At 36.1% G+C, this 15,909-nt stretch overlaps 1 protein-coding gene across 1 annotated transcript in view; it reads right to left on the reverse strand.

The window, feature by feature from the left end:
- ME1 (malic enzyme 1) overlaps nt 1-15,909 on the reverse strand; it is a 167,375-nt gene that overhangs the window by 117,342 nt on the left and 34,124 nt on the right. Inside the window, exons 2-3 of the mRNA XM_005153144.3 lie at nt 8,575-8,708; nt 1,245-1,394 (exon numbers count right to left, since the gene is read on the reverse strand). Of these exons, the coding sequence (XP_005153201.2) occupies nt 1,245-1,394; nt 8,575-8,708 (284 nt within the window). The remainder of the gene's footprint in view (nt 1-1,244; nt 1,395-8,574; nt 8,709-15,909) is intronic.

Raw genomic sequence — 15,909 nt, forward strand, 5'->3', positions numbered from 1 at the left:
AGCTGGTGAATTGTTTCAGTTGCCTTTGCAAGCTGTCTCTCAACAGTCGCAGACTGACAGCTGAACTGTTGTCTAATTTAACAGGGTTTCTTTTTCCACAGGTGTGAGGGGAAAGTGAGAAGTACATGAATGTGCAGAGGTAGTCCTTGTGCAATATCTTATACAGCACTGGATATAAAAAACAAGGGGCAACGAGACCAGCTGAGGCAAAGACTTAATTTCCATTTTAGCACTTCCTTCTAGGGCAACAAAATTACTGTGGTGTTCAATACTGAGGGGGGGAGGGAGCGGGGAAGGAGATGAATTCTCTTGCTAGGAGAGGCACCTGAAAGCCAGATTGTTAAACAGGTTTAGGTAAGCATTCTTGAGGTCTTTTTGAACTTTTTAATGTGCATAGAATGGGAATTCTTGTTTTCTGCAGTTGGCCAGATGGTCCTGACTCATTCTGTCAGTCACAAGGCCAAAATTATTTTTACATTAACAACAACAAAACCTTGAAGCCATAAGTCTTCTCCTTCAAATACCTCCTGCTGAAGATTTGTGAGCAGTCATTTGTTCCCTTTCATCTTGCAAGCTTCTTACTTTCCATCAATGCCTTGACTGTAAAAACCCATTTCTGTTAACAGAGCTATGCACATACAGCCCATTTATCTCTTCTTTTGCCAGAAAATCATACAGAAGGCTCCAAAGGGTTCCAGTTTGCACTTGAAGGCACTAGTACACACAAGGTTCTCTAACAGTAACCATCATAAATCTCATACTCTGTAAGCTGATGTTCAAAGGTGCAGAGCGAAACAGAAACACATATCCTTTCATACTGCTTCCTCATCACTCTATAGATACAGATATTGTATACAGAATAAAAGAATTCCAGTGGCCAACCTATGAAACAATAAATTTCTAAGCAATGAGAAGGACACTTTGATGATACCGATTATTTTTAAGATGTCTGCAAATAAATTATTCTAAGACTAAAGATCCATTCTTGTCTAGTCTTGTAACAGTCAACTAGGATTCCAAAAATGTTAACAAGATTAAAAGTGTACCTATGTTTTAATACAATTAAAGCAACTATTTGCCCTCTTAATGCAATACAATTTATTATTTAGAGGACACCAAAAGCATAATTTGAATTATTATTGCAGTTTTGGCTTACATTCAGCTATGTTAGAAAACCCTTACAGAACTCTACCAAGTGGAAAATAAGATACAATTACTTTTATTTGAAGTATATACTTACTTACCTTGGCCTCCGAAATGCTAAACCATATTGCTGGCAAGCCAGTCCAACAGTGGGAGTATAAACAATAGGCATAAACCTTTCAATGTCAGAAGTCAGCACTTTATAGAAAAGCTTTTCATTTCGATCCTGAAGACTCATTAGTAGAATGTATCTGTGGAGAATTATATATAATTAGACATCAAGTGTACATATAAAGTAAATTTCAAAATACAAAGGTGTTTAGATAATCAACTGAAGCTATGTTTGTTCTGTAATAGCTTCTTTCTTGTTAAGAGTATTTGAACTCGGAATTCCATGTCTTACTAGCACAAAATGGTTCAGACACAAAAGATAACAAACTAGTTGAGACAGAGAGAAGCTGAAAACATAGCAAAGTTGACAAACACTACATATCAAGGAAGATAATCCCTCTGAGGTATAAAACATTATGTTGCAATTGAGTATTTGGCCTGTCAGAATCTAATCCATTCAGATCAGTTGTTCCACTTGAAATAATACCACCACTAAGTAAAACTTAAACAATCTTACTCTCTTGCCCCCAGAAATGAAACTAAAACCATTAGCTTTTTCTGTTCTTGCCTTGACAGAAATTTCTCTTAAATCCAGACTAATACCTCAAATAAATACCTCAAACGTCTAGCCAAGTACTGCAGACAAAGCTTTTAAAAACAAAGGATACACATACGGCCTTTCATCCCTGAAGTCTATGTTAGTAATGAAATCTGCAATGTTTTATCTCCTAATGGAATTCAAGTTTTGAAGAAGTTATATATTTAAAAAGAAAACCAATGAGGAAAAACAACAATCAGAGAAACGAGGGTGAAAGAGTTCATGCTTAGCTTGATCTACTTTTGACTACCATAATTTTAATCTTGAATAAATACACTACTGCTCCAACATCCCAACCAGGAAGCCATATTTCAATGCTGAGGATGATGGATGATACAAATCTATGAGTGACTTCAAATTACATTAGTTCACAAAGGTATGACCCCAGTCACTTTGTGAACACTTAATATTTAGGAATTCGATGAACCTAAAGCTCACCTCTCTATTCACTAGTTTTAGTAAGGTTAAGTATTACGTAAGAAATTAAGTAGTTTTCTATATCAAAAAGATTCCATAAAAACTTCAACTTAATTTATGCTTACAATTTACATATGTTATTTTTGGGGGTGATTTTGTTGAGTTTTTTTGTTGCTTTTTTTATTATTAATTTACAATAATTTACTACTTACACTCCAAAAGTTTAATATTTCTATTACTTTACTACACAAGTGTTGAGGAAATGTATACAACACATTCATTTCAAAAGCCTGGAGGTTTGTGTGCTTAAATAGTATTTACATGAACTTTCCTTCAGCATGTCTATGCATTACATGCACCAATAAAATCTAATTCATGCTTTAGGAAGACAGAAATATACTCAGGTAAATATCTAACAACAAACAGTTTAGTAAATCTGCATTTGTTTTGCTCAAACTTAGCTTGCATATTCCTGTATGAGTGAAGCATTTCTCTCACTATCTGCTACATAAACCTTTAGCAATCACTATAAGGAAAGCTAATACAGTCCATTTAGCTGTACTGTAATGAAGTGACAGAAGTGAGGCAAAATGGTGGCACTCTCTTTGTGTCACCAAGGGTACTTTAGACCCTAAATGGATAAAGATCTAGAAAACAAAGATTTGAAGATGTACTCTGAATACCATCACCATATAATCTCCCAAGCTACCTTCCATCATCCACATTAGTTTTGACTGTTCTCCAAGGTTAAATTATATCCTGCACTTGCAGTTTTCAGCTACAAATATATACATACATACAATTATTGTTTCATGTTATTGCATTTCCCTACTAACCTTTCATTTTCCCCGGTATTTCATTATGATATATCTTTCAATGTCCTTGAATTCGTGGAGCATTTTAATCATAATCATAGATCATAGAATGGTTTGGATTGATGGGGGCCTTTAAGATCATCTAGTTGCAACCCCTTGCCACAAGGCAGGGGGACTGCTTCCACTAGACCCGGTTGCTCAAACCCCTGTCCAACCTGGACTTGAACACTATCAGAGATGGGTTAGGCACAGCTTCTTTTAGAGAAGTAATAAAAAGTTGGGCAAAAGGCTTCAAACCAAAAAGCTGTTTGGCAAAATTCTCCATTTTGTTTTTACTGTCGTATAGCATTAAATTGAGGGGTTATTTTCTTATCTACATTTATCATACCACTTCTATATTTAGAATATGCTAAAGAAAATGTAATTATAATCACTGCATACTTACATCTTCAGCCATTACATACTTGGCCATACCCAAATCAGCATAAGAAATTATATTAGAAAGTGAAAAACACTTCTAGAAAAGAACAATTTTGATCAGAAGGATACTTTTCAGTGGCAGGTATAAAACACTGCTTCTTTCTTGGCACAGTAACTTGCTCAGGGGTACTGACTTTCTCAAAAATTCTTTAGTAAGGGGAAAACCAAAAATGCTTCACACTCAATGTGGTGTTGGTTATAATGCATTAAACAAGTATGCGCCTTTTAGCAACATCCAAGTCATTTACACAACTAAAAGCATGAAGTGGTTTTCAGCCTTGTGTTAAAAAAAAAAAAAGATATTTTTAAAACAAAGTATTTAATGGAATCTTTTACTGAACCCCACATTTAATTGAAAACATAGTGAAAACAAGCAATAAACACTGAGAACAATCATTTGTGCTATAAAAAGGGAGAAGAATATTATCTGTCCTCAGACAAGGAGTCCTGAATGAAATTTCAGGGAATAGCTTCAGAGGATAAAAACCAAGGACTGGCAAGTAAAAGAGAGGAGATTGCCAAATATTCAAATTTCAGTATGTCACTTCTCTCCCTTGCCTTTACTTCACCTAAGAACTTTTCTTGTTAGTCTGCTGTTACAAAGGGAATGAAATACAGTAGCAACAAACGGATATAAACCAAATATCCCCAAAATCCAGAAGAAAACTGATAAAACTATCAGAAAATAACTGACAATTCCTTAGGATAACTGGCTGTACTATCACTATCATGCATTTTACAAGACAAAATGGAATAGTAAAACAAACAAACAAACAAACAAAAAACAACAACAACAAAAAACAACAAAAAACCAGCAAAAAACCCCAAAAGGTTTGCTCACTCTTATCTTGCAAAATGTGAGAGCAACTGAAGTGGAAGGAAATGCTATTATTTTTAGCCTATAATAATTAACCTAGGTTTTAAGCGAAAATAATTAAGCTCCATTACTTTGCATCACCAGTATCTGTATAGAAGCGTTTATAAAGACAGAAAATGTAAAGAAAAAACAAAATAACAGCATTCTCAGGAAAAGTGATTTGATTGCCCCTCCCCTAATGCTCACACATTGAGTGTAACATTTTACCAGTGTGACTCTTTGAAGAAAGAAAAGCCTAGGCAGAAGATGTGGCTGTTTGAGAGGTAACAATTTCAGTGTCAATACAGAATAAGAAAGACAATTCAGAACATACAGAGGAAAGAAGGGAAAAAAATATAAAAAAAATAAAAAGAGAGATTCGATTACTTGCAGAATCCATTGCAGCTTTTCCAAATTAAGTTAGAGGAACAGAATTATTTCCTGTTATTGGCTTCCTTTTTGCCAAGCATACCAGGCAACGTATTTGCTGCTGTTTCACATTCATTTTGTGTATGAACTCTTGGTATTTCAGAGTACAGCAATTCCATGCTGCAAGTCAACAAAGGACTTTCAGCTGTGCCAAAACATGTCATGCCATGGTCCTATCAGCTTAGCTTTATGAATTTACACACACCCTCTTGCCAGTCAAAACCAGGGGAAGCTACAATTCTTCCAGTGTCAGATGCTGCGATACACAGCAGTAATGTTTCATCAGATAATACCTTTCTGTCTAAGCTACTTAACAGCTTCCACGTCTGAGGTATTCAAATGTTTGTAGTTAATCTTTTTGTTTTTCATCATAAAACACACAGCTATACACCTACCATCAAAGCCAAGCTCTAAGTCAAAAACAACAGCTTCGCTTTATCTCTTTTCAATCACTGTTCCTATGGAAGCGAAGATTATGCCAGATGCATACTGAAAGAAATGTAGAGTTTTTCTAGAATTAGTACATTTACATTCAGTAGAAAGCAACAGCTGGAAGCTCTTACACAAGGCTGTCCTTGAGAACCTGCCTGTAAAGGGAGCACTTTATGTAGTCAATGTTTTCGAGCATTCTTCATCAGTGAAGGTATTCAAGGAGTAACTGTGGCGGGATCACAGTCACACTTCCCTTTAAAATGCTATGCTACAAGTGTAAGTACATGAGACCAGAGTTTCCTTATTGCCTTGAAGGACTGAGCCGCCACACATGGTAATGCATGTGTTCTCAGAGCACTGTTTCTACTGACATACTCCAATGCAAGTCAAGGGTCTGACAATTTTAAACACAGCTGCAAAATCACATTTTGCACGTGCAAGTTTTGGCACACTCATCACACAAGTGGTTTTTATCTCTGCAAAGGAGCCCAAGATGTCATCATTGACAGTCTTCAGAGGAAATATCTTGTGCATGTAAATGTTACCAAGCCTTTCCATCAGTGGTCTTCAACATAAACCTACACATGTAACTCAAAAAAAATTTATTTTGCAAAAAACTGGATGAAACAACACAGCAACATAGTGTCCTACTAACATAAGAGGAAAATATATCTTTACCAAAGCATAGCATGATGTGAATACTCAATCTAGGCCTGCTGAGTGTTTGCAAAAAATACATGATTTCTTACAGAAACAATTTCATTTGGAGGGAAGGAAGGTATGGATTTATATAAGTGCTTATGGACCAACCTGATAATTTACCTAAATTTGTATTATTCCAAGATTACCTCTGAAAGCTTATTTCTTAATTGTTATGTACCTGTGTTATGAAATTATAGCCTAGCTGACGTTGGAACGAACCTCTGGAGATCACCTCATCCAATCCCTTGCTCAAAGCAGAGTCAACTAGAGCAGGTTGTCCAGGATCACGTTCAACCAGGTTTTTAAAATCTCCAAGGATGAAGACTCCAGCTGAGTTCATCCAGGATTATAAATGGAACCACACTGTTTATTCATACAAAATAGGAAGGAGAAAATACAAATACCTGGACCAAAAGTTTTGGTCAATAAAATACCAGTGCCACAAGCCACAGAATAAAACTGGGAAATAAGCACAGCTTTTAGATATTATATTACTTTAATTACTGAATTTTTAATTGAAATATTTTGAGTAGTGATCGTATTAGTGAGAAAAAAAAGTTATTTCTATGAACCAAAGGCTTACTAGTTTTCTCACCTGAAGTACATCACTAAAACGCTATTGACAAAAATATTGTACTGTGCAAAGCTGCACAGCATATATAACTTTCATACTAAAAAAGGCACTGCATGACAAACTGGCTTCATGGTATAAAATGGTGAGCTACAGTCTAATGCTCAAGACACATGGATGCAACATCATAATGTTTGCACTTCTGTTTTCAAAATGTCTGGTCACAGGAGCAGGAAACAAATGTCTTCCTTACCCAACTATTTATTTGGAAAAGCGAAAATGTAATAGAAGACTCATAGGTGGAAAATAATGACATTGAGTTTTTAATTAATCATACATGGACATTAAGATCAACAGGGACAGATTTTGAGGGAAAAAAAGTATTTTATTTACATTTATTTGTAAACATATTTATATGTACTTATACTTGTGTATTATTTGTGTCTATTGTATGTGGATTAAGTTAAAAATGTTTCTTCCCTCCCAAACTCTCAAGACAGATTTTTCTTTTCTTTCTTTTAACACAATGGAGCAAGTTTCTGCAAAGTATTCCCACAATAGCCAGTTATTTTTATTTGATGATTCCCACTGCAATCAGAACTTCAGTATATGCTGGTTTATTGCAGCTCAAATGACACAGCTTTCAAAGTTTTAATATTCCATCATTAAAAAGTGATTATTTTGGTTTTTTCCTTTCCTGCAGAAATTTTGTCTTTTGCTGAAAAGCCATTTAAATATCCACAATTTTTTTCTTAAAAAAAATAAATTAATAAATGAAGTTAGTTAAGATTTGGGAATACTGCTACTCTCCTCTTGAATTTCACATAGCTAAATCTGTAACTTTCAATCATAGAATCATAGAATAATTAGGATTGGAAAGGACCTCAAGATGTTGTAAGAAACAGAAGTGCTTTTCTGCTCTGACCTGTAGTAGGAGCAAAATTTCTTTACCAGTTAAGAAACACACACAAAAATGGGGTAAAAGGCTTTTTTCTCCCCCTGCTTTTCAGTTACAGGTGAATAGAAATTCCAGTAATTCAAACAGAAACAGACAATTGAAACAGCCTTAAAGTATTAAATGTCCTGAAACATACAAAACAGTGAGCTGTATCATGAAGGAAGTATTTCAAAGCAGACTTGGAGAGGAGATGGGGAGAGAAGGACAGAGAAAGTCAGTGCTTGAAGCAGGGGTCTCCGTGAAATCTTACACTTAGCTACAGCCAGGGACTCAGACTAATAAATAGCCTGGAAAGCCACCACTCTGTAAAAACTGGTAACATCATCCCTGAGAGCATATGAGGATAGCTAACCCAGAAAAGATACCATATGCATGAGTTCTTCACTTATGAGGAAGGCTGTGCTCATCCTGTTCTACCTCCATAAAAAACAAAGGCTGTGGCAACTTTATATTACAAAAAAGCCCTGACACCAGCAGAGAGGTATCCACAAGGCACGTATTACATATGGGTAACAAGACAACTCACAACAGAGAAATCAAGGCACAAGGGAAAAGTCAATAATGTTTTATTGTAGTGCTTATAACATATAATGAATATTGAATATTCATGTGTTTAAAGCTCTCCACAGTTTTTTTCTTCAAAAAACAAACAAAAAAACCCACAAAAACAAACCACGACACTATAATACATAATAATTTTATAATATTTTACAGATTTTATAAATGTTATGTATTTTTCAATGCATATGTATCTATATGCATGTAAAGACCTTACTGACTTTCAGTTTCACATGAGTTCATTTGATTCTGATGACTTTCATATCATTTGCTTATTGAAAATAATAAGTTCATGTGAACACTGGAATATTACAGTTTAAAGTAGGAGCTGATTTTTTGAAGAAAGCATTTTAGCACAAGTATAAAGTTAGCTCAATGATTCTAAATCATCAACCACCATTACTCAGAAAAAAAAACCCACACAATTTCATCTGTAGTACCACTGAAAAATATAAGGGACTTATGGTTTGATAAATAGGATAACGTTTCATAGCCATACTTTACCTGTCTAGGTCACATGTCAGCCTTTCAAAATTCTGAAGAATACTATAAACCTGGGCATCTTGACCGAGAAAACAAGGTGGCAATAACCCATGAATATTCAACTGCTGCCTCTCCTCCAAGGTGAAAGCCATGCCCTGAAAAGAAAAATAAAAAACAGATATGTATGACACAATACTTTTGATAAAATACTGCAGCAAAATATAGCACAGCAAGTCAGCATCAGAAAGAGATATTTAATATTAAACAGAATTAATTATGCATTGATTTTGGAAAAAGTTTTTATTGAGTCATAAGAGAACAGGCCTGTATAGTACAAAACTCCATCCCAGCAAAGAATGAGTTAAGGCATTCTGACACTGAAAAAACTGTTACCTGCAAAATTATTAAGTTACAGCTGAAGAGAGCAGCAGTGTATTCTCATTCACTCATTTTTCTGCCTATCTTCTAAACACAAGCATGGGTAATTTTCATCTTCAGTATAAACATTTTGCTTTTAACATTTGGAAATTTTTCAAGATATCTCAAATGTTCATGCAAATTTTTAACACAACTCTGTGGTACAAGAAAGCCATCGCTATCATTTTACAGCCAAAGAGCCTGGTCCAGCACCTAGTGAAGTCAGTCAACAGAAACACGGTGACAGTGAGTTCAAAGCAAACTTAGTCTGTTTTTCAAATTCACATTCAGCTACAGTAAGAAAAATCTGTACAGAATTACTGAATTTCCTTATTACATCCAGAAAAGACATTTAAAAGTATTTAGTATGTTACAGGAACAGTCAGAGAATGCTTAATACATAAATCCAACTTGTGGACTGGCAGAGACTGCTAAATAGCTGCTCTAATGAGGTCTGTCTGTCTAACACATCTTCAGAAATTATGCAAGCTATTGTGAGAAAAAGGATGCCTTAACAGCAGAAACATTACCATGGGTTTAGCACACTAGTACCAAGTACTCTGCCTACTGAAGTTTTAGTTTGTGATAGTAACTACACCCAGGCAGGACTGACAGACACAATCAGACATTTGACAGTTTTAGAGGATAAAAAGGAATGTCAGAGGAGTTTCTTCCATAAATGACCTATGAAATCTCCATCTCTTTGTTTCACATTATACCCACTGGTTGGTGGCTCCACAGACATGTGTGGCCCTCCTTTGGCGTCATGCCTGCACTGCTTCCACACCAGAATCAGTACCGGCAGATCACCCTTCATTTGCACTACTCTTGCCTTTTCAAGAGAACAAATTCACAGTCCTTTACCCAATGCCATTACTGCCTTTTGCACACCTGTTGGGTGATACATGATAAATTCATACCAGTCAGTTTGCTTAACTGGACAGGCTTCTCTCTACTTCCACCTCCCTTTCCCCAAAGAACAGTCACCTCACAGGTCTTACTTTCATGCAACAAAAATATACTATCAAAATCTTCCTGTCTCTTACTACCCTATACTTCTTAACATATTTTTAATCTAAACAATTTTCAAACGCTTATATTATTGTTGCTTGAAAAAAAGTAGACAAAAAAAACAGGAAAAAGAAATTTCATTATGAACGCTTTATGAAACATCAAACATTTCCAGAACATGCTTCTCCCACACATAAAAATGAAGGAAACCAAGTTTAATAAAGGTCAATAACTGTTTTCCATGCACACAAGATTTCAACCGTTTCTAAAAAGAATACATAAACCCTATTTTCTCTTGTCACTACATGAATTTTGTGTGTCCAGATATGTCATGAGTGTCTTCAGCTGCTGTCACATTTGGAAAGACCATGGAAGAAGGGAGAGTCAACATTTCCCACAAGTATATTCAGAGTTGACCCCTCTCATCTCCAGTAGACTTTTTCTGGCTTAAAAAAAAAAAAAAAACATAAAAGCTGTGCATTTGTGCTCACACGCACAAACACTTCTGCATCAGTTCCAAATGGATGGACCTTAGGGAGCTGCACAGCTTTAGTGGATTTCTTAGTACTGGCAATAAAGAGGCAATTCACTTATCTGCATCTCTCTTTTCCCGGTCTCAGTCAAATTTTCTGAAAGAAAAATATTCAAAAGCCTGTGTTTGCCTTCACCTTAGGAATAAGATAGGAGCTTGAATTACTATGATAGGGTTTCCCCTCTTATTGGAAAATATATTTCAAACAGTCACACGAGAAGCTGATACCTCTTGCCAAGTGCCCTTTTAAAAAGGTACTTTGTCTTGGGATAGCATATTTTCCACATATTGCTACAGCTTCTACAGTAAGTGTTAATTTCTTTTGGGCATCCCTACCAAAATACCACACCCATCTGCACCTCCTACGCTATACGTGGTTTTAAAATTCTTTACTTTACAATTCTTCTTTGGCACAGATATAATGAATTTTTCAGATTTCTAAGAGGGAATGTTCCTTTTTAGCCCTCAGATACCATACATGCTCAAAAGAAAAGAATTATCATTAAAATAGATTTCCTGGTGATTCAATAAAAGAAGGCAATTTTATGCAATAAATGTACGTTATTTCATCTGCTTATAATACGAAGAGCTCAACTACATAATTTTTGTGGCTTATGTCTAGATTTCTTTCACTAGCCTCAAAGATTTTCTTTTCTACATCAGAATTCTTTTTTTCCTGTTTGAAATGCTGTTTCCCAGCCATCCAGCAGAGAGGGCTCTAGGTCCAGCTTGCTTTACCCAATCCTTTCTCTTCCTGAGATCCGGATTTTGTGTGCACCTGGATGGGACAGACTTCAATCACCTAAAGGGCATCCAAACTGTAATAAAAGATGTAGACATTTTTATTTTGCACTCTGTATTACAAAGAAAATGTCCACGAACAACAATGTAACAGTCTAAAAGCAGAAGCCTAATTTGTTTTTATTCACTGCTTTATGCCATCAAAGGTAACATATACACCATAGAGATTAAAATTACAGTTATTATTAAGCCTCCCAGGTAAGAGTTTGCAGTTCTTTAAGGGCTGTGTTTCATAGACTTCTTTATATTCTCTGGTTTTGGTAAAACTAAGTTGTTCTTCAGCCACTTCACGATTTTCCTTTCTCACAAACCTTTTGTTTGAACTGTTGGGTTGAGTTTTTTTTATTGCTCCTTAGACACAAATGCCATTTCATATTATCCACTGTACAGAAACCTCTCTGGGGCTTTTTTATTTCATTTGAAGAAGTTCAACTCATTGTAAATAATCTGGAATTCATCTCTCCATCTGTAATATTGTGGAGTTCTGCAAGTGTAGCAGTGATTTCTGTTACTGCACATTGCTCAGTATTCTGTCATTATTTAACCACTATCAGTTTATCAACTCAGTTCTTAACTGTCCTCTTATATGCCCTCTGCCCAGTCTCTCTCTTTTCCCCTAAAAGCCTTCAACCACAAGTTTGTTTCAGTCTAGCTCAATATGCATCAATTCTCTTTTCAGCCACAGTACTGCAAAGCCCTAATACAGAATAAACAGCACAACATCATGCTCTATCAGATACCTTTATGCACTGGCTTTCAACTGAATTCTCAAGCAGTGCTTGAGAAGACAGAGAGCACATTCAAAATCTTTCAGGAGCTGTCTCAGCCACTGTTCGCAGTCAGCAGAGACAAGTTTATCTCTCAATACAAATTAGATTGCAATGACATAGATCTTGTTCAGATAGCGTATCTGAAAGCTCATGTAATTGCTAAGTTTATGTAAACTTCTCAAGAAAAAGAGAGTTCACTAAAGTAATGTGTGCATCCTATCTATGTGCTACTGAGATTCAGCTTCACCAAGGGGTAGCCAGAACCACCTCCAAAGAGTATTCATTGCAGGGATCCTCCTCGAATTTCTTTCCAGACCTAGCTCTCTAGGCCAAAATTTCCATTTTTAGAAGCTCCTATTCATTTAGAAAGAAAAGCTTATTTCCTTCTGTCAGCCTCACTGCAGGTATGGCACAAAGCTATTAGACTGTCACCATGCAGAAGGAGGCTGTCTTAGAAGATGAAACTGTGTCCTCATCCAAGGTTCTCTGTGTGACTCTTCCCCCAGCTTCTGGTAGGAGAAGATCAAGGCCTGTAAGACTTCAGGTCATCCCTGGGACTCAGGAGACAACCATCAACACTAACATCCAAATTCAAGTACCCACAGATACATATTTGAACTGACTGGATCTGTGAAGGAAGGAAAGAAGCGAAGAGCAAGGTAAAAAGGTGTAGCAAGGAAGTATATCTAGAAGTACTGTCTATTCTACAGGAAAGAAACCTCTGCTGATCTAAGTTACTATCACAGAAAAAATCACAGTACCTAGAATATTCTGGGGACAACAGACAAGAAGTTCCTCATTGTCTCAGAGACCATTCAAAAACGAAGAAAAAAGAAAACAAAACCAAAAGTTTCCATTAAAAACCCTCATTCTGTACATCTAAATCATAGCAGTGCAGTGGACCAGTTTCAAAGATACTGTGAAAGAATCGCCCAGTCTGAGGGACTCAGAAATGCACAACATCTGCTGCCATGGCTGCAAGCAGATTGCTGGCTCTAAGCCACCTCTTGCAGCCTCCCACCACAGCAGTTGGTAACCCTGAGCAGAGTTAAAGAGGCCAGGGAGTGCTCTGCCAGATAAAGCTAGAGAAGATCCCACAGCTGCCTGAAATACAAGTCTGTTCAAGATCTGAATCAGTTCTTTGAAGAAACAGACTTATAGAAACCTGCAATTCCATATTCCTAAAAAAAAAAAAAGAAGAAGAAGAAATGCAAACTAATGCTTTTGGCTGACAGATTGAAAACATCCTCCAGTTACTGGACAAGAATATTTTCCTCAAGATGTCCCAAATGAAAAATCAGTGGCATCACTACCAGTTTTCAGTCACACATCATCCCATACTGCTCACATCACTTTATGAACAAGTTGTCTCCAGGAGGAATTCAACAGCAGAACTAGGGAAAAGTCCTTGGGAAAACATGATCTTTGGTATGCATAACTGCTTGCAAACAATTCTTTTGCTGGTCAAGCTTTTGCTTCAGTAATTTTGGCTTCTCATAGTACTCTAATATTGTTAAGAAGGAATCCAAGTCAAAATTAATGAAACAATTTTATTTTGCTTTATTTTACATAAAACTTCCTAGTTTTATGGAAACAAAGGAAACAAAAAAAAAAAACCCTTATGTATAGACCTGCTAGGTATGAGCTACATGAAAACAGTTTCAGGTATCCAAAATACCATAAGCCTCTTTAAGATCAGAATATTAAAAAAAAAAAAAAAAAACAACCAAAACAAAACCAAACCAACAACCAGACAATCCTGCAAAATCTTACATGTTCAAAGAAATTTTTATAAAATGCCTATAAAAATATGGCACATGTGAATTTTCAAGTAGTTTAAGCTACATTTAAGAGTTTTGTGATCTGCGTATCACCAAGGTATTTTCTATAATTTGTACTTTTAAAAAATCTCCTTACGAACAGGCAAGACCAAAGCTCTACAAGCATCTCCCCTCCGTTCTGCATTTTTATTATCTGAACATGACTTCAGAGAAACCAGATAATTACAACATGTGCAACGCTCATTTCAAGGCACAATATGCCAGGAAATAGTTAGAATAACTAATCAGAGCACACACTGTGTAAGAAACTCATTCTGCTAAAAACAAATGTGGTTCATGGCAAAGCGCTTGGGTTGGCGCAGTACATATGGCTAAAGATGTTAGTGCTAGTTTCTCTACCCGATCTTGTCATGACTGCCAAAAATATTACAAGCACAGGCAACTAATGCAGCTATCTGGATGAACATCGCTTCTGCAACACACCCTATAGGACAGACTGTTTATGTCTTCAGGCATCTACTTTAGGACCTGAGAAAAAAAATGCTCTGCAACTTGTCAATTTACATTAACTTAGACCTTCATATTTCATCTTAGAAATAATGTCATAAAAACTATCTGCAAAAGAAGGGCTTGAATAGCAAAATCCAATTTGGATTAATAAAAAAAATTAGGATTATTAAAATTTTAGAGAACCAAAATAATCCTTTTCATTGTATTCATGGCGACAAAGGAGATAGATGACAAATACCATTACAAGTTGATAAGAGGAAAAGATATGATGACCACAGTTTGAAGACGGGCAGCACTGAGTTAAGAAATGAAAACTGAATAGGAAAAGACAAGCTTTCTGTTGCAACCTTCTGGCAACCCACAGAGAAAAAAGCTCAACAAATTTTCATAAGCAAAGAAGATCAGTAACCATTTGTAATGCAAACATTACCTATGGCATTATCAGACTACAAATAGAAAACTCAGTGATGAGACAGTACTTTTATCTTCCAAAAAAATGTTTTCCCCCAAAAACTATGCTTAGATATCCATTAAGGCATAGTGAGGCACATTGGTTAGCTTTGGATTACGCATTTTGGATTAATGTTTAAAAATCAGTATACAAACTGGTGATGAGCAATCCATTACCTTGTCTGTCAGAAGAACTGTCATTTTGTTGTCCCTGTCATTTTGTTTGTACCTTGGCTTTCACCCAAGATCTCCAAAATAGTAGAGAAGCCTGATACTAAGTACCTACACTGAAGTTTGAAAAGCCAGCTACACACAGGTAACTACCCTGGTTGGGAGGAAGAAGGAAAAAGCCAGAAAAGGAGTGTTGGTAAAGTGTAAACAGCAAAACTCAGTTTACATAAACCGCCTGTGCTCCTTTTGACAAGACCCGATCCACAGATATGCAACAGAACTTTTAAGACTGCAAGGCAAGCTAAAGGGAAATGAAAAAAAATATACTATATTTGATGGGCATAGCATTGACCATGCAAGAAAAGAAGGAACTGTCCCAGTTTCAGCTATAAAATGCCAAAAGTCACAGGTTTTGGTTTATGCACATTTTTATCAAGTATTTAAGTTGAAGAACTATATCCTGATATTTGGTAGTTATAATTTCAAAGCTGGGTTTTTTTGGAGTCTTGATAGATGTGCTTCAGTGTGATGAACACACTGTTTTCTTTTAATTTTCAGGAAAGTCAAGAGACCTGAAGTATATTCACACCCCAACTGTAAGTCCATAAGAGTTTCAAACGCAAACTGAAAAGGTCAATTCAACGGAGAAACTGAAGCAAAAGTCAAAAACAGCTTCCAAGGACTAAAGCACAAATAAATACAGTAGCTAATAAACACACCCAGGGAATTATGACTCAAAACAAATGCAGATGGCCACAAGGAGTTCAAACTTCTCTTGGCAAATTCATCATGGGAACGTGTGGGCAGCTTGGCAGCCTTGCAATGAGCTGATCACAGTAACTGCATACGAGTGTGATTCAGATTAGCACATCAGAAATGTCACATCACAGCATTCTTTTTTTAGCACTCTTCC

This window comes from Melopsittacus undulatus, chromosome 3, assembly GCF_012275295.1.
Source record: "Melopsittacus undulatus isolate bMelUnd1 chromosome 3, bMelUnd1.mat.Z, whole genome shotgun sequence".
Taxonomy (NCBI): Eukaryota; Metazoa; Chordata; class Aves; order Psittaciformes; family Psittaculidae; genus Melopsittacus; species Melopsittacus undulatus.